Source organism: Adiantum capillus-veneris, chromosome 23, assembly GCF_014529385.1.
Source record: "Adiantum capillus-veneris isolate H3 chromosome 23, ASM1452938v2, whole genome shotgun sequence".
In the NCBI taxonomy this organism is placed as follows: Eukaryota; Viridiplantae; Streptophyta; class Polypodiopsida; order Polypodiales; family Pteridaceae; genus Adiantum; species Adiantum capillus-veneris.
In genome coordinates, this window is record NC_140953.1 from 94,609,195 (window position 1) to 94,636,353 (window position 27,159).

Here is a 27,159-nt window from a genome sequence, read left to right on the forward strand (position 1 = left end):
CTTGCTTGATGAAAGTAGGGATCTTTACCTGCCAACCAACCATTAGCACAACTAATTAGAATTATATTGCACATAATGGTGACAAGTATCCAAGCAGGTCCCAAGGCTTTTCACATAAAATCTTTGAACCTTTGGTACTTGGCTATGTCGCCCCACAAATTTTGTAGCAAGTCTGCCAATTGCATCATGTTGGTCCTTGAAGCCAACATTAGAGCTTGTAGACTTGTTGCATGTTTCTCCTTTGCCACTCGCTTGTATAAGAAAGATGTCTAAATTTGGCTCATCTTCACCTGTGTATTTGATTAAGTAGAGTGCAGATTGTGATATCCTCACTCCTCGCCTTATCGTCATTGTCTCTTGATTCTATAGGGACCGCTGGGGTTTTCGCTTTAGCTTTACAACCTTGAGCTAAAGATGGGACAATTGTGAACAAGGGAGAAGGAATATCATCTTTTATCCCATGCAACTTTTATGTCACCTCTTCCACAATTGTGTGGCTAGGTCTTCATCTAACTCCTTAAGGTTTATAGAAGGTGGATCATTGCTTGAGGTAGCCTTCATGGCTTCATTAGATTTTGCATCCTTGGAGTTGGGGACCAAAATGTTTTCCAGGGAGTATTCCTTCATATCAGGGATCGTCTCCAACTTTCTATGGTATCTAAGTATTTTAAGCACACCTTGGTTGGTCAAGGTCTCTCTAACACAGTTTGTCACAAAAACAATGGCTTATTAACCTCAAACCGATCCAATTCTCCTAAACCACATCAGTATTCTTAAAGCTTAGTTGGTAGGCCCTTTTTGGATGATATTTTACACTCCATAGCAATTATTACGACTTCTTGTACGCACACGCACGTGCAACTGAAAGCATAAGTTTGGTGGTACAAAAGGATTGTCCTTGACACAACATAGGCTGGGCGGTTCATGTGTGTAAAAATAGAGGATCTTTTAATTGAAATTGGGGAGGTGCCATATATTTCTTTTTTTTATAAAACGCGTCTAACTTTTGAAATAGGCCACTCCCAAGAAGGTGGGAGAAGAGGGTTATGGTTCCAACACCTCTCTCTCTCTCTCTCTCTCTCTCTCTCTCTCTCTCTCTCTCTCTCTCTCTCACACACACACACACACACACACATAGAGTTTGGCATCTTGCAGGTTTCCAGCTCCATAGCCACCAAAGTTGTTGTGGTCTCTCTCTCTCTCTCTCTCTCTCTCTCTCTCTCTCTCTCTCTCTCTCTCTCTCTCTCTCTCTCTCTCTCTCTCTCTCTCAGCCATCAAGAGAACCTTGACGGATAAGGAATTGAAACCAAATGGTTGGCCTATGAAGTTTGCGGCTAATGAGGTCAATTTTTTGAATGCAACTTTTCATCCAAGAGAAGAGTCTCACAAGTGAAACTTATTGGCGTGGATGATGTGAAACGCAATCTCTAGTGGGACTGAAATTTATCATGTCGACTCATTAGATTTAATGTCTAAATCCATGTCATTGGATGCTCCTAGCAAGTTGAGCAATTCTCCATGCATTCTTGAGCATTCTAACAACATTGACTAAAAGTGGTGTTCCCCTTTTTGAAGAGATGTATATGTAATTGTTTGTCCCTCCATCCCTTCAAGAGAGAAGAAATGATAGGCTAATTTGATGGAATCTTTTTTCACTAGGGATCTAGCTATGTAGGTTCCCATTCTATCAATATATCGTGTCAAGGTATCCTTTTCTTCTTGCTTGAACCTTATATCGTGGAGGGTGGTGATAATATTTTTTATTCTTATCTTTAAGTGAGCTTGTATGAAGATTGGAAGTAGAACTTCAAAATTGATAGTCCTATAAAGTCAATCCAAATCCTTCAACGATGTATGTGGATCCCTCACTCCTTCAACAGAGAGGAATTGTCTATATCGGGCCACATTTTAGTCTATATTGGTCCACAATATCATAAAATTTGTGTGTCCCATCAAATTGTCTTCAAAGTTTTGATGGTCATATGTTTCAGTGTCTTAGTCTCCCTAGGTTTGGTTGTACATATAATTTTACACATCTAATAGCTCCATGGTTGCCTAGAATTCTTGGTACATTGAAAATTTTACATATATGATCCCTTTTTGGGCACTCCCATCCCTAACAATTTCAGTACTTGGCTGGTTCGTCATAGAGGGTAAGTTGGAATTGGTCTCAAACCATATATGTCCGGTCCTATCCCCTTAATCCATTACAACAAAATACCTATTCACAAAAATTAAGCTAGGAAATAACTATAAAAGTGGCTTGCAAGTCAAAATCAAGTTTTCATAGGAGTGGAACTTGAGAAAGTTTGTCCAAATTTTTTTCATGAAAAGTGTTTAGAGGAATATGGGTATTAAAATCTTACTAATCTAAGCATTTTAAATACCATGCCATCATAGTCTCCATATAGGATCACACACTTGTCATCTACATGAATTCTATGCACAAGAACTTGACAAATAAAGTTAGCAATGGACCTTACCTTTGCCTTCCTCTTGTGATTGGAATGCTCTTGGCTCTTAAAGCAGGTGCTATTGAGATTTTTTCTAATTCTATGCTACTCCTAAGCTACTAGAGCATTAGTGCAATGTTAGTGATCAATTCAAGTATAGAGAATGGTGTGTTGGGTTTTGGGGGAATGTTTGCCAAGAGCACCCATAGCTCTTATATACACTCCTAACCTCTACTATGATCATAACCACCTTTTGCACATTCATTAATTTCCAGCCCTAATTAATTTTGTGTGGAAGGATATCACCACTCAATGGCTCAACACATGCATAAGTTAATGTTACCGCTACAAACAAGAGGCATTGAGAGGAGCATTTACTCCAGACCACCTAGTTTATTAGCACCTTCCCTGACAATGGTGCCAAAAGAAAAAGGAAATTGCCACCTATGTGGAATAAAAAACACATGGTTCTCTTCCAAAACCCTAATATGGTCAAATCGAGGTTAGCAACCCCAACTAGCTATGTCAAGTTCTCGCTCCTACATGAGAAAAGAGGGTAATAGGCTATCTCCCTCCAAATGTACACTACATGCTAAAATCCCACCATTCCCATCCACCCCTCTCAATCTACTCAATCCCCTTAATGCAATGCATTTACCAGTAATGGATGCTTCAAGTCCCACTTGAGCAAGGTGATGTGGCACCTTCCCAAAGCTCAACAAAGCCCCCCTTAATCCCAAATGTATGAATCCGGCAAAACTTTATTTAAATATATATACATTAAACTTTGAACAAACAAGAAAGCTTAGAGAAAGAAGCATGAAGATAAGCATTAATCACATACAAAACAAGCATTTACAATGGTCGAGTGAGTAGAGAGTAGAAAAAATAGTGAAGAACGTCATTGGTATTTTCATCTTCCCACAAGCATGCAAAGCTTGGAGAAGAGAAGATTAGTCATGGGAATGGAGAAATAGATATGTAGCTCCTTCTCTTGTGCTCACTTCTCGTCTTGATGTGATAAGAAGGAACTCTAATACTTTAGCAAAAGTCTCTTTCATAGGTGCATAGAATCCTCCCTTAAGGTTCACATTTGAATAGCTACTTCAAATAGGCTTGGAGTAGTAACTCTACAAAACCTTGTTCCCTAGGCTCTAAAAGGAATTTACAATATATGGGGAAGTAAGTAAATTGTCAATACAATAAATTGCAGCTTTTTGCATTCAAGCTAAAATTTAAAAATTTTAAAAAAGCTATTTTGAGGTAGCTCCTCCCTTGGCCCTCTTGGCCCCATTTCCTTTACAGCTTGTGTATCCTTTGACCGCACATAGAGACATGTAGCTCTTAGAGAAGCAAGCAATCCTTAAGTGAAAATAAATTGGGCAATTAATCTAGCATACAACCAAATAACCTCAAATTGAATACACAAGTTGCATCCCATCAAAATGGAACACTGCAACAAACCAATCTTTCTAATTTTAAGCATAAATATGAGATTAATTTACCAAGATGAACCTAATGATGTCAGCTCTCCTTTCTCTTCTCTATATTTCTAGCATGCATAAGTTTCCTTTGGAATGGAGGGTCTACATGCTATTTTGTATCATGATTTCCTAGCTCTTCTCTTGGAAACCTTTAAAAGGTTAATTGCAAGGCCCCAAAGATGATGAGAGCCCTTAAAACCTCATCTTCTTAAATGCACAGGCAGTGGAAAAGATACTTGAAAGTTTGTAAAACTCTCATTCAAAAGCGACTTTTAGATGTCTTCCCTTGACATACATTTCTAATGGAAACACCAAACCCCCCTATTTACGACTCATATAAAGTTAAGTGTGACCTCGCTTTATTATGCTTATACAATTAGCCCATTCTTCTATAATTTTTGGTGTGATGCTCCAATCTGTGATACACAAGAGCAAGGTTGAGTCAGGTTGCACAATATTCAAACATTATCATCTATCATGCCAAGAAAGATGTATATACTTGCAATCCAAACCGTCTGACAAACACAATGACTAAATCTGATCAGATCCTACTCACAAAGGAACGCTAAACAACACCAGAGATGGCACTACAATTTATCGAATTCATAGAGGAAGAAGCAAGCGTCGTAGGGAACAATCCAAGAGACCTTTTAAATATCATAGGAGTGTTGAACTCAAGACTTGTTACTTCCGATAAGAACGGGATAACCAATTTATGATAATTGGGAGAAAAAAAGGCTAATCTGTTTTCCTCTTATTCACACACTAACAGCCATGAGAAGAGAAATTTTGAATGTAAGAGACCTCATAGATGTACTTGAACTCAAGACCTGATACTCAAGAGGAAAACGGGATAATCAATGGCGTGAAAAATACCGACCATATGACAAGAAGATGTACATATGAGGGCTTTCAAAAAAAACCCACATGTAAAAAATTACAGAGAAAATGGTCAGCAAATGTGATAACCCACTTCTTTGCACAAAAGCCCTATCGAAGGCCCCTTTTACTGTGTATATGGTCTGACGCTGAGAGGTGTGATGCGGAAAATAATTGCCATCTTGCTAAGATAGCGGCTTTCTTCCATCTTGCTGATTCTGAAGCACTTTGAATCAGATGGATGAAACTAACCTGAAACCTTGCTCAACCATTTGCCCAACAGACACCAAGCTCTTTGTCATCTAGTTCTTTGCCAAAAAATCGATTAGTAAAGAATATCTCTGTTGATAATTGCAGTTGCTCCATTCTCCAATATGCCCATAGCAAAATTTCCCTGCTAGATTCCTCTCTTATATACATCTCAACCATTACCCTAATTCTTGTACTTACATACCTTTCATGCTTTATGGTTCTTGATTTCTGTTATAATGCCATCAGCAAGCCCATTCACATCATAATTCTTTCCAAAAAACTTCACAAATTCCATCTTGGGATCCATCAAATACCTGCAGAATGCAAAGTCCAGTTTTTTATGTTTCTCTTCTCGACTTGCAAATAGTTTGATTACAGAAGCTGTAAAGACAACATAAGCATACATAATAATCGAATGATCGACCAGATAGTCCAAACCCTCCTCCTCAGTTTTCATGTAATAGACCCGGTAAGCTCGGGCAACTTGTTTGATCTCATCAAGGCTGCCTGTGAGGCCTATCAACCTGGGATGAAATTCTGCCACACAGAAAATTAGATAATTAAAGATTGGGAAAATCACCAAAATCCCTCAATGCAAAAATTGGAGCAATCCATCCAACATTGGTACAGTAGTCTTTTGGGAAATTTTGAAATTTGAGGGTTAGTTTGGGAATTCCACAAATTTCAAGGTTATTTTGGTCATTTTCCCTTAAAGGTTTATTGGCCACAACCTGTTGACACTTTAAAGGCATCCATATGCATAAAAACAGAATTTCTTTATCATGTTGAGACCATCATTTTCATTCTCTCATGAGCTAAAAGATGATAACATGACATTAGCAGTAACCTTTTACATATTCCCGTATCTGTTCCACAGAATCCCGCTCAGGATCTACCGATATAAACACTGGTGTTATTGGCAAATTATCCCTCTTTTCTGCACTTGGCAAAGAAACAAGCACATCAGTTAAGATCATTCCATGTGTGTGTGTAGAGAAGAGTGCATGGTTCGAGTAGCAAGAGGCACACTTAGGTGTGTGTATGTGAGTGGTACCTATTACATCTATGGCCTCCACCATTTTCTGCAACTCATCTGGACAGATATCCGGGCAATGTGTGAAACCAAAGTACAACAGAGTCCAATTTCCCTTGAATTGCTTGTCAGTAATCTCCCTTCCTTCATGATTGATGAGCTTAAATGGACCTCCAATGGCAGCTTTACCTGCTGCTGAGCCCGGCTTGGGCTCCGTCACCACCCTCCGAGCAGCTGCTTCAGCAAAGGTAACTTAGTGAACAGTTTCAAAATATTTATATTCAAGAACAGAATCAAGCAAACATTTATGTTGCAAGCGATAATAATGTAAGGTAAAGACCAGTTATTATAACTTCTTGCACTGCACCTAAAAACGAGCGTGTTACTCAACCAAAATGTCTTTTTCATAGTCGTGAGGAAACAGTGTTTCAAGGGCTTGAAGAGTGTGTGTGTGTGTGTGTGTGTGTGTGTGTGTGCACGTGCGCGCGCGCGTGCGTGGGTGAGAGAGAGAGAGAGAGAGAGAGAGAGAGAGAGAGAGAGAGAGAGAGAGAGAGAGAGAGAAGGTGGTGTGAGTGTATTTGCGCGAGCTCGAGTGCCTGCTTCTGCCCTATCTCTACCTCTGCGTGCTCGTGGCAGTGTGCTGTGTGAGCAGCACCGCAGACAGCCCTCTTCGCTGCTCCTGTTGTGGTCTGCTGCAGGGTTTTCGCTTCTGTTTGATGCTCTACGTGGTTGGCAGATTCTCTGTTCTGTTTGGTGACCAGCAGACTTGTTTTGCTGCGTTGGGACTGTGGGTGTGTGTGGGTGGGTGTGGTGAATCTATATTGCGCTGCTGCAGCTCTGGTTATTTCTTCGCTGTTGAGTATATAAATCCTTGTTGCTGTTGTGAATATTTCTTCTCTCTGTGTGTGTGTGTGTGTGTGTGTGTGTGTGTGTGTGTGTGTGTGAGTGAGAGAGAGAGAGAGCTTCTATTCGCGAGCTACGTTTGACGTTTCTGTACAGAACCAGTTGGGTCAATTTCAGCAGTTGTCATTAAATCTTCACAACAACAGATCATCAAAAGCAAGGATTTACCAGCTTTGCATTTGTACAGAGCTTGAAAGTTAGGTGTACATGTGGTGTAAGGTCTTTGTTCGCTTCAGTGGGCTTCTCTCCATCTCTCCAAAATTTCGGCGCTCTCGATAAGTTGTATGACAGATTCTGTATCGTCTGCCCTTTGCTTTTACAAGCGCAAGAAAATGATCGTAGAGTCATTTTCTTGGGCTTGCTCGAGGATTTTGAGGATGCCAGAAATGCTTGGGAGGGTCAGGAACGCCCCAACGGGTGCTTATTCGAATTCAAGCCCTCATGGACCTAGTGGTCCAGTATGCTCTCAATGCGGTCATTTTGTTCTTTCCGTTCAAGATGCCCACTGCGCAGGATGTGGACCAGTGGGTCGATTTCCTTCTTAAACATCACTGATCAGGCAGTCCGAGGAGTGTATTTTGGTGTCAGAGGCTTCTATGAGGTTTTGTTGGCAGACACTAACGCCCGCAACATGTTACTGGAATCATCTCCCTTGTATTTTGGAACACAGATGACACATGTACTGCCATGGGCCCTCACTAGAGATTATCAAAGCCTCATCCGTCACAAGTGTCTAGTTTGGGTGGAGATAGTTGACTTCCCACGTACATGGCAACACTTTCTCCCTATGATTGCTTCTCATTTGGGTAAAGTGATATGTTCTCCCAAACTTGATGCAAACACTTTGGGATACAAAATGTTCCCACCCCCGCAGGCATTACTGTCGACTCGGGTGACCCTCTCATTGGAAAACGCCCTTTCAATCTCAAATGGGAAAAATTTGCCAGTTCCTATTTTCGCTGTGGGAAATTTGGTCACATGCAATCTGAACGTACTAAGCCAAATTTGCAGCCTCCTCCTTCAGCAGTTCCAAAGCTTTTGGTCCGCCACACACACACACACACACACACACACACCCCAGAAAGAGGTCTCTAATCCTAGATCATCTTCTATTGGGACCTCTACCTTGACTACTACTCCGCCTCTGGATAAAGGTAAAGTCAAATCTACCGGCTCCCCAAGCACTCCGAACAAGACAAAAGGCTACAGTTACTCAAGAGACTAGGACTAAGGGAAAGCTCGTGGATTCGCATGAAGGATCTCCTTGGGAGACCCCCAAGAAGACCGTAAAAGTACAATTACCGCTTTCCTCTCACAATTATGTACCCCCTGCTGTGAAATCTGCAGTGTAAAACCCCCTACCTCATAATGATGATCGCACACTTGCGGAAGCATGGAACAAGGTGGTGCACTCTTATAAGTTGCAGTGCTCATGGGGCTTCTACATCCCTTGCTGGCGCTACTCCCCCTGATACACGCATACAGGATACTGTAGTCGAAACACAGTTGGTTGATGTTGATGTGCCATATGGGCACGTCAACTTAGTCACCTTCTTTCGCTTGCCTTGTACATATTCTTAGAATGCATAGTTGTGTTAAATGCATCTCATACAATGTGTGTGGGTTATGCAACCCTGCAAAGTGGTGATTAACCTCGCACTATGTACACATACAATGTGTGCGAGATATGCAACCCTGCAAAGTGGTGATTAACCTAGCACTATGTACATACATGTAAGGCAGATAATGTTGTTTTGCAAAAACACAATCAACATGAGTTCGTTGGGCAATGCTTGTACTTTGCGGGTTACTGGATTGCGTATGCTGGTTTGACGAGCTTTTCAGGTGTTTTGATGATGGTTAGGCATGAGCTGCAACCAGTTCTTGCGTACAATGATCAAGCAGGTCGCTGGATGGTGGTTCAATGTATGATTAATGGCTAGGTGTATGAATTTGGGGGGGTCTATGCGCATACAGCCTTGGGTCAACGGGCTGTTTAATGGCGTGATATGTCTTCATATCCATGGCTCTCCAATGCTTTGCTTTGTGGTGATTTTAATAATGCCCCCGCATCTTCCGATAACACTACAAGTCATTCGCACATGTTGGGGTGGGAATTGCTGGCTTGGACAAATTTTATTGAACACACACAGATGTTGAATTTGTGGAGTCTATTGCATCCAAATGTTTCTAGATACACTTTTCGGCATAATGCTCAATCCTCGTATCGTGCAAGATTAGAGCGGTGGCATGTCCGGCATATGCAACAATATGATGAATTTGTAAGCAAATGAGCATTGATCACACATTGTTGTTGTCTGATCATGCTCCTCTTCTGATGATCTTGCGCTTTGGGGGTCTACACTGTGACCTACCTCTCTCTCAAAAACATTTACTACACATCAATAATGCCTACCTCTCTCATGAGGCATTTCAAAAGATTTGGTCGCCCAGATGTATCTTGACTCTAATATTGCTTGGTATTGTTTCGTTGTGGCACGAGTGCCATGTGTGATTCAAGATTAAGGCAAGCACCATATGCGTCAGTTACGGGGAGATGTGGAGGATGTCAAATCAATGTATCAAAAGCTTCAAGCTTTGGCTAATGCGCGCTCATTGACTGAAGGTGAGCTGATAGTGTCATGTCAAGCCCGAGTATGCCTGCAACGTAATGATAAACGCAATCTTGATAAATGGCAGACTCGAGCTCGACATAGAGCCTTTGTGGATAAGGGTTGCAACTCGAAACAATTTTTTTAGCACTTGCATCATTACAGGGCTTCTCAAACCATCAAGAGAGTTATGAGTAGCTCAAGATCGTGGACAGCCTCTAAACGTGACCTTGTTGATGCCATGGTTTCACACTTTGGGAAAGTATTTGCTGCTCCACCTCCAGTTTCTGTTGAAACTCATCATGCACGACAGCGTTTATAATCTACTGTGCATCTGATTCTCTCGCCCGTTGATGCCCAAGCCATGGAAGTTATCTTTACTAAGCATGAATTGCATTCAGCCTTGCATGCTCTCGGCCGATGGCCCTCCCCTGCTTGGGACGGCCTCACAATGGAACTTTTTATTTCCTTTTGGGAGCCCTTGATAGAGCCTTTTCTCTACATGATGAATGTTGTGTAAAGTAAGCAAAATTTGCTAACATCCTAGAAAGAAGGATTGCTGAAATTATAATCCAAGCAAGCACTTTGTGAGCAGTTCTCTCATTGGTGTCCGATCACTCTCATGCCGGTTGTATACAAGATCTTGGCAAAGATGCCAATGAATCGCATCAAGGAGCCTCTTCTTGTAGGTATCCATCCGGCTCAATATGGTTTTATCCCCTATCGTCAAATCACGACAATTTGGCTAATGTTTTGATTGGCATGGTGTTGCTAAATGAACTATTTTCTTATTTTACTAAGTAAATTCATTTTAATGAAATTAGGATATTTAAAATGTGTGCACTTGAACCATAAGGTTAGGAACTGTAGATCTACGGAATTATTAAAAGCCAGGGAACGGACAACTCTGATGTGTCATATGATGTGACATCAAGCATCGCAAAGGGGTTGTACCGTTAGTTTGGTAGGTTAGACCGGGAAACGGATATTCTTGATGCGTCATGTGATGGGTGACAAGAGCGTGGGAAAGGAAATATTCCGTTGGTCTGGCTGGAAACCCCAACTAGAAAAAGGAATACGAGTAAAGACTCACGCACAAGAATAAAGATGGGTTCTGAGAAGCTTTTTTTTTAAGAGGAATATTTTTTAAGTATTTTCCGAGAAGAGCGAATGCTTTCCCACAAAGAATCTATGTTTGCATTGCAGTTGTGCCTGAGAACTGCATCCGGGACGCCTGGAATGTGATTGCATAGCATCAATTTTCAGCTCACTCAGTTGTATTGAGTTTTGTCCACGTTCACAATTATTTTTTTTTTAAGTGACCGGCCTGACCGGCCACCCACTTATTAAGTGGGCAGCCCTTTTTAGTAAAACCAAGGTCTTCAAAAATAAACCAGCGCTCACTCAAAATAACTCATCGTACGATCTCTCCCTCTCTCTACACTCGTCAATTTCAGCCGCCAGCCCTCTCCCTCTTCAAGCGCTACCGCCTATCCCTATTCTGGCTGGCACCGCACCGAGTATTTTGCCGGGTGTGGGGGCCTAAAAAAGCAGCCCACTCACTCTCTAAGCCTCTAGTTTTTTACCAGCGCTAGTAGCAAGGAAGCCCCTCTGGCGGAGAATCTGCAAGTGAACGAGCAAAGCCAATACACAGGAACTCACTTTCGCGTACTCGGAGCGATAGGTATCAATTGTGAATTTGCTATACGAATTGTTGTTTCGTGTTTGTGCTTTTGCAGGCACTCCATGAAGGAGAATAAGCAATAAGGCCTTGGCCTATGCTCATTTTGGGAACGGAATCGAGAATGGTTTGTAGAGCTTTCTCGCTCTGGGAACTGACGGAAACCAAATTGAGAGCTTGTCTCTCGAGAATTCCCCGCAAGGGAAGAAATTGACCTTCGAGTCGGAAGATATAGAACGAAGGGGTTACTCCGGTTCTGGTGCTTGTAAAAGGATTCTCCCTAATAAAGATTCTCTTTAAGGGGGGGGGACCAGCCCATCTTCTAGTCCCAAATAGTGTGTCGATCTTCTCCCTCGCTCTTTTAGTTGAAAGTTTATTTATTTTCAACGGGTTGATTATTTGTGTGCGCTCCTGTTTGTGATAGTGGTATCAGAGCTCGGATTCCTCTCTTTCTTTGCAAAGGAGGACGATTGCGGGAAGGAACGGGAAGAACCATGACGAGCCACGGAAGAACCATTGAAGACGAACTTCAGCAAGTGCAAGCTCAACTCACAGAATTGCAGCAGCTTATTTCGTTGCCAGTTGTCCAAAAGGTTTTGGACCGACTCAAGAAGCCGCAAGGAATAGATGCCGATGGGCGTCAGGAAAATCCTGCCAGTGGAAGCAACCCGCAGGAAGCAGAAGGAGGTGCCGAAGCATACAAGGGATCTCCGGATCATGACAAACGGCCTTCCAAGTGTAAGGGCCAGGAAAAAGGACTTTCTCTACTTAACGAAAGCAAGGATGTCTCTATCTCTTCTCCATCATACTCTCCTGACTATACTACTACATCTACTTCTCATACACTACCTAAATCTTCTCCAAAGAAGAAAACTCCTACTACTTCTCTACGTAATACTAAAGAAAAGCACCATTTCAAGAAGGATAAACCAGAGTTACATGGGACGGCGGGTCGGGGTCAAAAACGGGAACGGGAACGGGAACGGGGACAGGGACGGCAAAAGTCAGGAAACGGGGACGGGGTCGGAACGACAAAAAAAAAAAAAAGTTTTTTTGGCATTTTTTGATCTACACATAAAGAGCATCACTTTGACCACAAATTTACACTAAATAGACCAAAGAGCATGAGTCTTTTGTTTTGTTTTGTTTTGTTTTCGGAGTCGGGCGGGGCAAGCCCGGCCGCTCCCCTTATCCACCATAAAAAGTGAACAAGAAGAACGACCAGGACTATGCCCCGAGAAACCGAAGGCAGGCACTTTTGTCACTAGTTTCCTTTGGACTCGGGAGGCCAAAATTATCTACACTCTTAGGGCGATGACTTTTCCCTTGAGAGACCCATTTCGGTGGGCGTGACAGCAACCAAGCACCTCTGTTCAGAGGCCCAGGTACTGCGGGACTTGCTTCGGTCTTCCCTTTGGAGTTGCCTCCTCCAGGTAACTTATCGCTCGCCTCACTAAACTGCCTTTGAAACCCGACAGTTTTCCCCTAGGAAATGCCAATACCCGCTTGGAAGGGCGTCGGCTCACAGGTGGCGTCCGCTGAGGCTAGTAATGTCTCCCATTATGCATTTCCCAACCCCCTTTTAGGTGAAGTTGACCCCCCCGGGGGGAATGGCACTTGGGTGCTCTCGTAGCTCATCTGGCTTCACTTGGGGAGAATTACGTCATTTCCCCTGGAAGGGATCGGATTCAAATAACGGCATAGGAAGGGGAGCATTATCTCCCCATCCGCCTATGCAGAGCACCTAAATACCGGGGTACAACTTCACCGAGGAACTTCGCCACAGGCACGTGCCCTGCAGTTCCGTCCCTCGAGTGCGGATCACGGCGTACCCAGAAGGGCAGCCGCTTCCCGCGAGCCTCCCCACCAAGGAGGATAACGGTCCTTTCTTCAGGGTCCAACGAAGGGTCGAGAGCGTTGAAGGTGGAGTTGGATTGGTCTAGCCATCTCCCCCTAGAATCATCTGCCGTCGGACACCTCACCAGCAAATGCGAAAGCAAACGACCCTCTAACTGGGAGCACAGCATGAGTCATATAGGCGCAAATGTGCTAATAAAACATCGATGGATACAAAATGAAAAGTGCATGCCAAAAGGGCTCAAAAAGAACAAGCCTCAAGGATAACAAAAAGTACAAAGGGCTAGGTAGACTCTAGAGGAGTAGACTCTAGACTCTAGAGTGATCAATGATCATCAAACTCCGGAAGTGCTCGCTTGCTGAATCTCCATATCGTCGTCGTAGTCGAGGTCGTCAGCGACATATGAGGCCTTGCGAGGCTTGCATTGAGGCTCAAAGTCCTCCTCTAGCTCCTCCAAAAGTGTCTCGGGCATGGATGGATTCTCTTGTGCCATCTCCAACTCAGTGAAGGGATCTGCCTTGTGTGTGACGCTCTTGGCAAGCATGCGCAAGTTAGCGCTCACAAACACCAAATCATTGGCCCTTTGAACCCCAAGGCGATTCCTCTTCTTAGAGGCAATGTGGCTGTACACACTCCATAGTTGCTCCAAGCAACTAGTGGTACATGCTTGGCTAAGGACACGAGCAGCCAAGCACTGCAAATGTGGGCCATCTCCTCCATAGTCCTCCCACCACACAACCGAGCCAATCTTGTTGCGATTAACCTGTGCATCTACACATCCATAGGAGCCCTTCTTTTGCCTATAGTTGAGTAGCTTATCTCTAATCTTGCGCCTAATGTCACTGTTAGGCTCAAGGCGCTCCAATGCAAGCCGCCATCCTTTGCTCACCTCCTTACGCCTTCCCTGAAACTCGGGGTCAAGCACATAAGCTGCCGCATGAAGTGGAGAGTAGTATACATTCCACATCGACTCACACAAGCCACGAATCTCCGCATACTGAATAGGGTCAGGCACAAGCTTCTCAAGTGTCTCTATCATCCGATCCATGGCTTCATAGACTTTACCGATGCATGGCTGCAAGCCATTCACAACTCGAAGTAGGTGTAGAATAGGCTTGACCATGGCGTCAAAAGTCTTCACCTCCTCCCACCAAGCGGCATTGTCAGCCCATTCTCGGCATTTCAATCCTGTTGCTGATGCAAACTCCGGCATGGCCTGGAACTCATCACTGAGAGAGAGGCCCCTTAGGCTCCTCCACATGTAGACAAGCGGCCTAGCATAAGCCAATTGAATGCAAATCTTGTCTCTAAATATTTGAGCAAAGACAAGTGGCGCAGTTTTTGATGGTTGAGCACAAAGGAGATAATTTGAGAGGCGTCACTAATGGTGGGTGAAATCCATGACAAGCTCCCTATGTCCTTGAGGAGGTTGTTGAGGCAATGCACCATGCGAAATGTGACATGGATGCTGGGATACATGCCCTCAATGATAGCCCCGGTTGCCCTATTTGACGCCTCTCCATCTGCAACCATACAAAGGACATTCTCCGGGCCGATGATCTCTATGGTGCTTGTCCACTCCGCAGCAAGCATCTCTGCGGCCTTGCTACTGTCAAATGTATCATGTGACTCCACAAAGTACATCTCCCTCCGAGAGTAGGCCACCACTCCGTGGATGGACCGCTTGCGGGTGTCGCTCTATCCATCTACAAGGAGAAAGACGCCATTGGTCTCCCACAAATCCTTTGTTGCTTGGGCCGCTTGCTCCATAGGCAAGCTTCTCTTTGTCAAGGAGGATGGTGAGAAGCCTCTCCAATGAAGGTGCCACATAAGAGGGGCCATATTCCCCTATTTTCGTAACCATGGTTCGAAAGTATGGAGACCTATCCACACAAAATACAGCATGTTGTGTTAGTATGGAGAGTCGAGAGTCGAGACCCCATAATGAAATACAAAATGGGAGATTGCAATGTGCATATGCCATAAGTCACAAGGGAAACTCACCACGAAGCATGGAAGGCAATGTGGTCGTGGAAGAAGAATCGGGCAACCGACCTATCCACCTCTTCCTTCAATTTAGGATTCCAATTTTCATTGAGGGTGCTTTGGCGATGCGCAATGGAAACCCCCGATGTAGATGCATTTGTCTTGAACGCTTGAGAGGTGGAGTCAAGGTTGGCTTGCCTTTGCTCTTGCGGTGTCGCCGTGGCAGAGGGATCAATGGTAACAAAACGGCCCCTCTTGGCCGCTTCCGCGACCTCATACACCGTGAGCTTCTCAAGAAGCTCCAACCTCTTCTCGGGAGATACTCGAGGGTAAAACTTCACCTCGTGACCGGGTTCATGAAGAAGATGGGCTCGTACTTTGTTTGCACCACCCGTTCTCTTGTACGGGCATAGCTTGCATGTCCATGGTCTTGGACCGCCACCTTGACCACGCGCGGTAGAGTCAACTTCATTCCACCACGACCATGTTTGCACAACGGGCCTCCTTCGAGAAGAGCCGGCTTGAGAAGTGAAGTTAGCTTGAGACGGCATGATGGTGGAGAGAGAGTAGAGAAGAGCTTGTGTGGATTGTGGAGAGAGAGTAGAGGAGAGCTTCAAAGTTGAGAGGGTAGAAAAGGGAGAGAGTGGGTAGAGAGACTCAAGGGTAGAGCTTGAGCGTAGCGAGACTCAAGGGTAGAGAGAGTCGAGACTCAAGGGTAGAGCTTGCAGAAGGTAGACCGGACGGTAGAGAGGAGAGGCTTGAGCCTTGATTGAACTACATACCTTCAAAGAGCAAGGAAGGTGCTTCTATTGTGGTGAGGAAGGACACATGAAGCCCGACTGCCTTGTTCGACAGTAACGACAGGAACAAGCATCTTCCAAGGAAATACAGGAAACCGAAAAAGGGAAGCGTCAACTCCTTAAAAGGCTAGGGATCCGTAAATAACCAGAGGGTATTGATCCTCTACGACCATGGATCAACAAACAACTTCATCTCATTGGAAACTGCAAAACGCATGGGCCCACATCGGATCATCTTGGAACTCTGGTCACTTCTGGATCGGCATTCAAGGGGTTGACCACCAATGCAACTCCCGTGCAAGGACAGCTCAATCTTCGGATTGGCGAGTACAAGGACCACGAATGCTTTTTGATGGCACCCATCGAGGGATGTGATATCATGTTGGGTATGCCATGGCACTACCATATGCAAACGGTCCCAAATTATGTAGAAAAGACCCTCGCTTTTGAGCATGAGGGCAAGAACATTAAAATTTTTGTTGATGCAGGGAATTGGCTATTCCCTATTGTAAGCCATATCTCCATTAAAATGGAAAATAAGAAGTGTGTTTCTGCTTGCTTGATTTTCGCACGTGAAAGAGATAAAACTAATGAGGATTTGCTATCTAGTTTGAAAATTAAACGTTATCAATTTCTTGAAAAGTATAAAGATTGTTTCAAGGATACTCTACTGGACAAGCTACCTCTGGAACGTCCGAAAGATCATCGCAATGACCTCGTACCAGGTAGCTCTTCCCCAAACCAACCCCCTTACAGGGTTAGTCTTGCTCAGCAAGAGGAACTTTTGAAGCAAATCAACGAGCTTCTGGAAAAAGGTCTAGTATGACCAAGTACTTGTTAGACTTACACCATTGTGATGCTTCACATAGGTCTAGGGCATACTTGTACGGCTAGTATGTCTCCGGGCTGGCCACCCATAGTCTAGGCTGTACCTGGTCTGACCGCCCGAGTTTGGGGCCGGCCGCGCACCTTGTTCGGGCGCCCTCATATATTTCCATATATCATTTTCTTGTTGAGTTGTGGAGGATTTTTCCAGGCATTGCCCTACCTCCCCTTGGGCACCTATTTATAGGGCCAGGGGGGTACCCACTTCCATCATTTGATTGTATAGACAAGGTCTTCTGCTCATGGTAGTCATGAGGGGCTAATCGCCCCCTCTTCCGCAGCATATTGCGTTTGTTGTCTCTTGTCTCTCTCTCTCTCTCTCTCTCTCTCTCTCTCTCTCTCTCTCTCTCTCTCTCTCTCTCTCTCACTTCCACACACGCGCACTCACATGGTATCCAAGGCGCAACACCGCATACGGTACTCCTCCCAAGAAGAACCAGCATCAGCGTTTTTGCTGGATCAGCCAGCGTTTTTTGCTTGAGGCTGCCAGCGCTCAGCCCGCCTTCCCTCCTTGTGCTAACGCCATTTCCAGCACCCTTCCCCCCCCCCCCCCCCCCCCCCCTCTTTACCCTAGCGTTTTTGGTGCACTGAGGAGTAAGACTTCAAGGCAGAGTTTTTGCTAGTGACGCCACCCTTCCAAGAGCAACAATGCTGCGTTTTGGGCAGGTTGCAAGGCTTCCTTTGCAGCGTTTCTCTTCTGGCAAGGACGAAGGGCACCAACGTTATCAAATCAGCTGCACTTGGGGGCTGTGTTTTAACTTTTCAGGTTTTGGGCACTGTTTTGGCACTACAGGAGTGGGCATACATTGCTTGGTCACATCTTTTGCCTCGAAGCCGCGGTATCTCGAAGATATTGCCATTTCGGACACTATTTTGGTGCTGTTTTTTCTCTGTTTTCAGCCCATTGCGTGGCTTCACAACGGGGGAACCTTGGAAAGACGCTATTTGCAAGTTCCGGTACCGATCCGGTAACTATGAGCACGCTGAATTTTCTGTTTTGCAGTGATTTTCAGCCCGTCGCATCTGCGTGTTCTTGACGGACAGCCACCTATCACTTGTGTCATTTGCCTCTACACAGCATCCTCTTCTACGGCTTTAGATCTCCAGCATTTATCTTCGGACCACCGATCTTTCCAGCTTCTTGTAGCGGTTGCTATCTCCAGAGGGGGCTTGCAACTTGTGGATTACATCGGCTTGATCATCTACGGGCATATGATCCTTGGAGTTTATTCATTCCAGCCATCATTCGGCACTTGCACACTCCAAAGGGCGTGGTGACTTGTGGTTTGCTATGGACACATCTATGCACTCATCAGAGGAGTTCACACGAGATATGGCCATGCTCATGGCATATGGGATTCCGACATTCCTAGAGAAGACACCACCATCTTGGTGGACAGACACTTACCCACTTGACCTCGACACGTCAAATCACTTGCTTACACAGGAGCATCTACATGGACCTAGGGAGAGGATCTTGGATCTCTTCTTGGACAGGTTCATTGCTTGGATCTGCAGACTGGAGTGGGACTTCAGTGCTTTGGACTCTCTTGGAGAGTTTACCCGCGAGATGCGGGACATCACGCATCACGAGACTACATCCGGAGTCACCCGGAGCTTGGCTTGGATGGTAGTGCAGTTGCTCTTCTACACTCATGAACATTTGGATTGCTACCTTCAGAGTTGCTTACACTCACCCTCGGTAACCTTACAACAGACTTCTCCCCCAACCTAGGCAGTAGGCCACTCCCAGCTCATTCACATTGAGAGCCACACCGAGATGCGGTTTGGTGGCGTTGTTGGCCTGGATTCTGTTTTGGTTGACACCGAAGGATTGGAGGCAGGAGATATAGGCAAGACGGTGCAGACAGATTGGTATGGCTTTTCCTCTTCTCAAAGGATCTTCACAACGTAGACTGCTCAGTCTCGCTTCCCTATTTCTACAGAGCTTGCACGTCTATTGGCACTTCTTTTACGACAAGGAGTTGTTTTCACACTCAGTTCGGGACCTTCACACAGTATCTTCACCCTGTATCGGCGGAGTACCGCAGTTTACTACATTGCTCGTGACAGCATTTTTCCATGGAGATTTCTTGGCGGTTGTGACACCCGGAACGCGGAACGGGAACGGTGACGTGATCCCTGCGGAACGGGGGAACGGCTAGGGGTCCGGAACGGGAACGGCGCGGAACGGGAGGTATAAAAAACACCCAAATAGTGCATTTTTTAGCTCCTTGTGTTTAAATACAAGGAGTATTAGAGTGCTTTGATTGTAATACTCACAAAAAACTCGTTTTGAAGACCATTCAACCTTGCTATGACTAGATGATGATGATGATAGAGAGAGAGAGAGAGAGAGAGAGAGAGGGAGAGACGAGAGAGAGTGAGAGGGAGAGGGAGAGATTTGAGAGAGTGGGAGGGAGAGGAAGAGAGCTTGAAGGCATGAAGCCTTGAGCCTTGAGAGAGTGAGTCTTGAGAGGGAGAGATCTTGAGAGTGTGAGAGGGAGAGAGCTTGAGCCTTGAGGATTAGCTTGTGGAGAGAAAGGGGGAGGGGGGTGCATTTTATGAGTCCTTGAGGCCTTGCACACTTCAAAAAGAAGCCCAAACATTTACTTCAATTTTTTCAATTTTTGCCAAATTTGTTTGTAGCCGTTGGCCGTTCCAGGGGCATTCCGGAACGTTCCGGGGGCGTTCCGGAATGTTCCGGAACAGCCGTTCCGGTTTGCACTGGCCACCCGGAACGTCAAACGTTTCGGGACGTTTCGGAACGTTCGGGAAGGGAACTGCCCCCCGGAACGCCGAAACGGGGGCTAGGGGGCGTTCCCCGGTAACTCTGGTATTGTCCTTTAGTGGACATCGCAGCAGAAATCTTCATCATTTGCCTCATATCTTCGGCTTTATGCAATTTGTTCAGCATCCGGTGCTGAGAGGGGGTGTTAAGACTTACACCACTCTGCTGCTTCACATAGGTCTAGGGCATACTTGTACGGCTTGTATGTCTCCGGGCTGGCCACCCATAGTCTAGGTTGTACCTGGTCCGGCCGCCCTAGTTTGGGGGCAGCCGCCCACCTTGTCCAAGCACCCTCATATATTTCCATATATCATTTTCTTGTTGGGTTGTGGGGGATTTTTCCATGCATTGCCCTACCTCCCCTTGAGCACCTATTTATAGGGCCAGGGGGGTACCCACTTCCATCATCTGATTGTACAGACAGGGACTTCTGCTCATGGTAGTCATGGGGGGCTGAAGCCTGATAGCCCCCTCTTCCACAGCATCTTGTGTTTGCTCTCTCTCTCTCTCAACATGACGGTGCGAGACATATGGGACCACACTCCGGATGGCGGCATGGAATTGTAATGGATCATATAGGCTGGATGTGGGTGTCTTTGAGGATAGCTTCAGAGATAGAGACATTGTCTTTTACTCAGAGACACATCAGAAATCTGGACAGTTGATGCCAAGTGTGACTGGTTATTTATGGGAGACGGCTTGTCGGCCAGACGCTAGATCCCAGCATGGGAGTCGAGGTTCAGGAGGGGTAGCAGTCTTATTCAAGGAGGAGTTGTAGCCGCTATTACAGATTGTCCGCAGAGATGACCAGGCGAGATACATGTGGGTGAGACTGAGAGCTGAGACAGGTAGATTCTTATACATTGCTATATGTTACTTTCCCCCTAGCACATCAGTCTATACCTCACCTAGAGGGCAATCCCCTTTCTCTATACTTGATGATGACATATGGGAGTTCTCTAGAGATGGAGATATCATTCTCTTGGGAGACTTTAATGCCAAGACGGCCAACTCCCAAACGGTATTTTATGATACCTTTGAGGAGATGCTTAGAGAGATGGATATATCGGAGATGGGGCTTGACAGACACTCACAGGATAGAGAGCACACAGAGTATGGGAGATATCTCATGTAGATGACGACTACGCATGGTTTGGCCATACTTAATGGTCTAGAGATTTTTCCTTCGTCTGGGGGATTCACATTCCTTCCACACAGACATGGGGCCAGTACAGTGGACTATGTCATGACTTCACCAAGCTTCATCTCTATTATTCAGGATCTCAGTGTGGGTCCTAGACCTATTGGGGTAGCAGTGGACCATGCTCTCCTGACTTTTTCAATCTCTTTCTAGTATAGTGCCTCTCAGACACCACGGAGGATTGCACACACACGGTATACTTTTACACCAGAGACGGACTCAGTTTATGTGGAGGAGATTTACAGACGGATGTGGGCAGCCTATACCGTGGAGGAGATCACCACTCTATTGACGGAGATCTTGCATGGGGCAGCAGCAGAGGCATACCCACACACTCAACCAGATCAGAGAAGACGTTCTAGGAACATGCCTCAGAATAGTTGGTATGATGAGGAGTGTAGAGAGATGAGAGTTCAGATTCAGAGCGAGCTTATACTTGGAGTCATTACATATAGACAGTCTCGGATTGCCCTTCGGCGTTTAGTGCGACGGAAGAAGCGGGCCTTTTTAGCCCAGATGGAACGTGATTTGTATCAGCTCTTTTTGAGTCGAGATTCAGGTGAGGCCTGGCGTCGCTTCCATGAGCACTCACCTCCTCCAGTGATTACTTCTCCCCAGATTTGGGGTCAGTATGCAGCATCATTATATACAGTACCTGGGCAACCACCATTACCAAACCCTCTAGAGCCATGTCCAGCCACTAGTACCTTCTTTACCACTGAGATGGTGAAGAACGCCATTGACAGGATGAGGACTAGGAGAGCATATGATCATGATGGTTTGGTGGCAGAGCACTTGATACATGCTAGAGATTTACTGTCAGAGGTTCTTGCGCGGTTGTTTAACCGTGTCATGTGTGAGGGACTACCCGAGTCCTGGAGATTATCTACTATTGTACCTCTCTTCAAGGCACGGAACCCCACGGTGCCAGAGAACTACCGTACTATTATGATAGGGCACACATTGGCACAGTTGTATGCATCCATTCTTGAACAGCAACTGAGTAAATGGGCAGAAAATGAGGGCATACGAGCAGCAGGACAGGCTGGATTCAGGAGGGGTTTCTCCACTTTGGACCATATTCTTACACTCAGAGCCATTATTGAGGAGGGTCGGGCACATGGGAGACGGATGTATTGTTGCTTTGTGGACTTCCGCAAAGCATTTGACACAGTGCTGAGGGTCAGATTGATGCACAGGCTACTGAAGTTGGGAGTACCCACAGAGATCATATGGGGGATCATGGCTTTATACGGCTCAGCGACTGTCCAAGTACGCACTCTTGAGGGGATTTCTGACATTGTTCATTCCACTATTGGAGTGAAACAAGGGTGTCCTTTGTCCCCTACACTTTTTGGTATGTATGTAGATGAGGTCTCTGACTACATTGACAGAGAGGGTGACAGAGGCGCTCAACTAGCAGGGACATGGATCCCTTTATTATTATATGTTGATGATATTGTGTTGATATCAGAGTCGCCAAAGGACATGTAGAGACAGTTGGATGCATTGCACAACTTTGCAGAGGATAGTGGAATGTTTGTGAACCTTGGTAAAACCAAGGTTATGGTGTTTAACACCACACCACAGTGGGTCAAGAGATCGGCACCTCCACTCGTATATGGTCAGGACATTGTGGAGTACACAGATGAATATACATATCTGGGGGTGGTATTCACAGGACCGAGGTTTACTCTGAGGAGAGCAGCAGAGACTAGACTGTCCAGAGCCTATGTGGCATTGGGAGGGCTAGAGAGGATGTGTTCGCAAGTTCAGTTTCAAGAACCACGAACAAAGCTATGGCTCTTTGATACTTTGGTTGCTTCAGCTATGCTTTATGGGGTCCAGGTTTGGGGACCATCTGTGAATCATGACAGTTGGAGGAACATGGAGAGACCCTTGGTATTTATGATATCCCGGATTATTAGAGCCAAGGCCTCCGTACCACATGCGATTATTCGAGCGGAGGTAGCCGCCCCTCCTACAGAGATTGAGGCTCTTACCAGATCAGTGTCCTTTATGCACAGTCTATGGGATACACATAGAGGCAGATATACTAGATTGGCTCTTGAGTCCTCTAGACAGTTAGCGATGCAGGGAGACGCATCATGTTGGTATGCGCAGATGACCTCATGGTTTCACAGTCATGGTCTCAACATGGATAGATTGCCTCCTTTTCAGTATTCCCTGGACGCACCCTCCCTGCCAGTCACACAGACGGAGATCAGTACTCATTCGTCAGGATCTTATACAGTTGGACACCAGGACATGGGTAGAGCCGATGCAGGAGTTGGGCACGAAGATGGCTTTCTACAAAGAACATCTTCTCCAACTTTCGGGAGATGGGTTTGTGACTCGTCCGAGCTACATGGACACTCATTTGTCTCATGGTCTGCGATGTGCTATTGGTTAGATTCGCACATCCTCACACCAGCTAGAGCTTGAGACGAGTAGATTCAGAGAGATACCACCGGAGTCTAGGATATGCCAACTATGCGATAGAGAGCCTGAGACAGAGCTACACTACATATGCCACTGCACTGTGTATTATGAGATACGAGGGCGCTTCCATTGCTTATTCAGGGAGGGTTTTGGACCCCTAGATAGAGTCATGAGATATCAGGATCAAAGATGCCTTGGCTTATATCTACTTGAGCTACACCGACATAGAGATGGTCTGCTGAGGAGACATGGAGTACGACAGTCACAGAGACCGATCACAGACTTCTTTGAATCGAGGGAGCCAGGAGACCAACCACCAGCACAAGGTTGTACCCGCATTCATACCAGAGGCACCCTCATTGACAGGGCGACTGAGCTCGGGAGACGAGACGACCACGACCGAGACACAAGAGCACACTCCATCGACGGGGACTCCAGCAGAGGATCAGAGGCATTCTAGCACGACACCCAGATTGTCATTGAGGACCAATTCTACATTTTCACATTTCACACTTCATTTTCAGTTTTCATTTTTTTACATTCAGTACTTTTTGTACTTGTACTTCAGACATTGTATTAGATTCACCATTTTGTATCTGATGGTCTTATAGGTCATTTTGGCCTTTTGAAGACGTTAATATAACATTTCATTTCTCTCTCTCTCTCTCTCTCTCTCTCTCTCTCTCTCTCTCTCTCTCTCTCTCTCTCTCTCTCTCTCTCTCTCTCTCTCTCTCTCTCTCTCTCTCTCCTACGCACATGACAACAAAGTAGCAATAACGCTTCTTCTTCTGCACCTTTGCCCCATCAATGAGGCAATGTAGAACAAAGATGTGCGATGGTGGAGAAGGTCCACCTGAACCGTGCCTCGCAAGGAGCCTGTAGGCCCTAATTTTCTCTATATGAAGTATTGCCCCATACAGTTTGGCCATTGTATGACCAATCATGATAGTCTTGTAATTCCCTGGGTCCAAGGTGTCCCAAGATTTGTGGATTCGCACAATGGTGTGCCGAGTCCACTCCTCTGGGAAGCCCTCCCCTATAGCCCGGTTGAATACATGTGCAATCAACGGGGCAAGTGGCGACTGCGTAAATGAGGTGCTCACTGGGTAATCATGTATGATCTGAAGACCGGCAGTGCTGTAGGCATTGGATGGTCTTATTGACCATCTCTGCTGTGAAGAAAGAAGAGCTCGTGGGTGGAGGTCCAGGTGGCTGTGGAATTGGAGGCTGGTTTGGTACCTTATAAAGTTTCTCTGCATAATCATGCCATACTTGTGGCTCCTCATAGCATTGTCCATGCTCATGAATAAACGCTACAGCTCTAGCTCCTGTGCCTCCTCGAAAGCTTGCTGCTTTTTGGCGTGTGAGTATCTTCATCTGGCGTCTGGCTTCTCCATCACTGATCTCCCTCAGAGTCCGCTGTGCAAGCAGCCGGTGATAACGGTCTCTGCACTCATCATCATACCGATTGTTCTGTGGCCTAGTCCCTGGGAGGGGGGGAGGGGGCATGTGTGGGTGGTGTGAGAAAAAGCTAGTGGCCGATGTCTAAAGGACAGATGTGATGTGGGAGGTGAGCATGGGTAGTGGCGTGGAGTAAAAGGAGTCCCTTCTTGACCTTTGCCGAGTATAAGGGGAGATCGTGGTGTGTGGGGGGCGTGTCGTGGATGTGGAGAGAGAGAGAGAGAGAGAGAGAGAGAGAGAGAGAGAGAGAGAGAGAGAGAGAGAGAGAGAGAGAGAGAGAGAGAGAGAGAGAGAGAGAGAGATACCTTCAATGCGCTGTCTCTTTTCCAGATCGTAATAGAAAATCAGTCCAGCGCCAGTGACTAGCAGAAGGAAAAAACTAAGCCATGACACAGGCTGCCATAAGGGGAAACAAAAAGGAATGTCATTCATCACCTGATTATGCTATTGCCAAAAAATGTATTGACATTAACTCGAGCTTTGCACAAAACAAAGAAAATCTTTCAGTCGCGCAATGAAGCTTTAGCAATATACCATTATACCAAAACCAAACACAGGGGACATATGAAGAATCATATGAGAGGGAGAAGACAGAGTAACTTTCAAATAAAGCAATTTTATTCTCATTGTAACGTCTCTCATACTAGCATGCCATTTTAGCAATACTCATCCTATGTTGTATCTCGATGGCTAGGCAACAATGTTGCATGCGCAATGGGAGTTTGATGCTGCTAAGCTCAGGGACTATGGACATCCTACCTTAAATCTGTATGTTTTGGTCCTCCCAATAGATCATAAGTATTGCCTTCACTTAACACAAGAATTTTCATCCAGTCTATACGCATTGCTAGACCCCCCCAGATTTAGAAAGTTACAGAACATAAGTGACCTGCATGTCAATTACTTATTGATGCCCTTGTTACTACAAAAGAGGTACACAAACTCAACACTTCCTCTTACATTCCTTGCTGTTGGAGGAGACGAACTTGAATCTGCATTGGTATCACTTTCAGCTTTACTATCATTAGGAGCCGATGCCCCTTCAGTATTCAATCCTTCGGCCAAACTGTTCATTTTATCTGAAAGCAAAATTTTGCATGAAGTATGTAGCCACTTGGCTGGTTGAGATGCTTTAAACCCATCAGAAAGGTCCTGTTTAATGACAACTGAGCAAAATTAGATAGTTCATACTGTTAAATTATGTGAAACAAGCAGACAAGGAGATTACAACTCCGTAATTGATTCCATTTGCTAATCTGGTTAAAGAAGTGCAAACAATCGTCGTAGCATTATAGCTTCCAGAGAAGAGCTGTGATATTGTAAGGCATGATGTGACAACAAGAGAGAAAGTAGACAATCCGGATGTGCACACTCTATGAAAGACCAAGTGTGTGAAGGTGATTTCTACTAGAGGCAACTGCTGGTTTATTCCTGCGTGAGGTTTCAACTTGCTGAAGATTATCATTGCAGTCATGAGCCAAATTCAATATACAATTTGTGGGTCAGTGAGGCTACAAGAAGAAGAATGTTTTAAAGTCGTAGGAAACTATCCCAAGAGACCTTAAAGATCTATCCGACGAGAATCAACCACTTACTGTTGAAATCAACATCCTAGACTCCCTAATGTTTAATAATTTCTAGGTTTAACAAAGCACGGAATTGTATATGTCCCGGACATCGCTTCTTTCTAGTTTCTACTTTACTATTTATTACATGGCATACCTCATCATGCTATACATCATCAGAAAGATCTTGACAAATAGAAGCCAAAAAGCCAGCCTCTGAAAAATTTAAGCATGTTTACAAAAACTTTAACAGATGCCCAAATTTGTATATAATTTAACTAACTAGTGGTCCACCTTATCATGCATTTAGCCCAATGGACCTCTTTGAAATGAGATGACAAAATGGAAAGGTCCCCTCTGAAGCTAATTATACAAACCAGCGCTCACATCAAAGCCCTGCTAATGGGTTCTCGTCTGGGGTTATGCTGAGTGTTAGCGTACCTGGATGCGCTTGGAGGATGGCACAGAAACGGCAGAGCTTGGTGGCTCTTGAATTTTAGCTGTTGCTGCAAGATTTCCAGTCCCAGTTCTCGCCCAAGCTGCCTTCTCTAGCACGTGATATAATCGTCTCGTCGAGCGAGACATGCCTGCTAACGAGTTTCAAATGGGCACGCGCATTGTGAAAATGGGTCGTCCAAACGCATTTGAAAATGCAGGGGGCATATCAGCTTTCAAAACAAAAAATTTGAATTTGGAAAAATTTTCTCATGGTTTAGTTAATTTTTTAAAGAATGATTTTCAATTTTTTGGAAATCACCTGTAAATTTTCAATGGCCCAATCTTCTTGGCCTTCTTACAAATATGTTCTTCTTTGAGCAATGGGGTAGGGTTGCTTTTTGACAAGTATTTTACTCTTTTTTTGAATGGGTGAGA

The 27,159-nt window shown here is 45.1% G+C and overlaps 1 protein-coding gene across 3 annotated transcripts; it reads right to left on the reverse strand.

Moving 5' to 3' along the window:
- Positions 1-4,754: 4,754 nt before the first annotated feature.
- Positions 4,755-26,926, reverse strand: LOC147428196 (cytochrome c oxidase assembly factor HCC1-like). Of its 3 annotated transcripts, none has more exons than XM_086497119.1 (8): positions 26,728-26,926; positions 25,682-25,873; positions 25,027-25,117; positions 6,123-6,335; positions 5,916-6,005; positions 5,473-5,605; positions 5,271-5,382; positions 4,755-5,118 (listed from the first exon to the last, which is right to left on the reverse strand). In XM_086497119.1, the coding sequence occupies exons 1-7, from the start codon at positions 26,869-26,871 to the stop codon at positions 5,274-5,276; spliced, it is 972 nt and encodes a 323-aa protein (XP_086353245.1). In that variant the 5' UTR covers positions 26,872-26,926; the 3' UTR covers positions 4,755-5,118; positions 5,271-5,273. The 3 variants fall into 3 exon arrangements, with proteins under 3 accessions (XP_086353245.1, XP_086353246.1, XP_086353244.1); XM_086497120.1 differs by having other exon boundaries at positions 4,755-5,124; XM_086497118.1 differs by having other exon boundaries at positions 4,755-5,382.
- Positions 26,927-27,159: the final 233 nt, after the last annotated feature.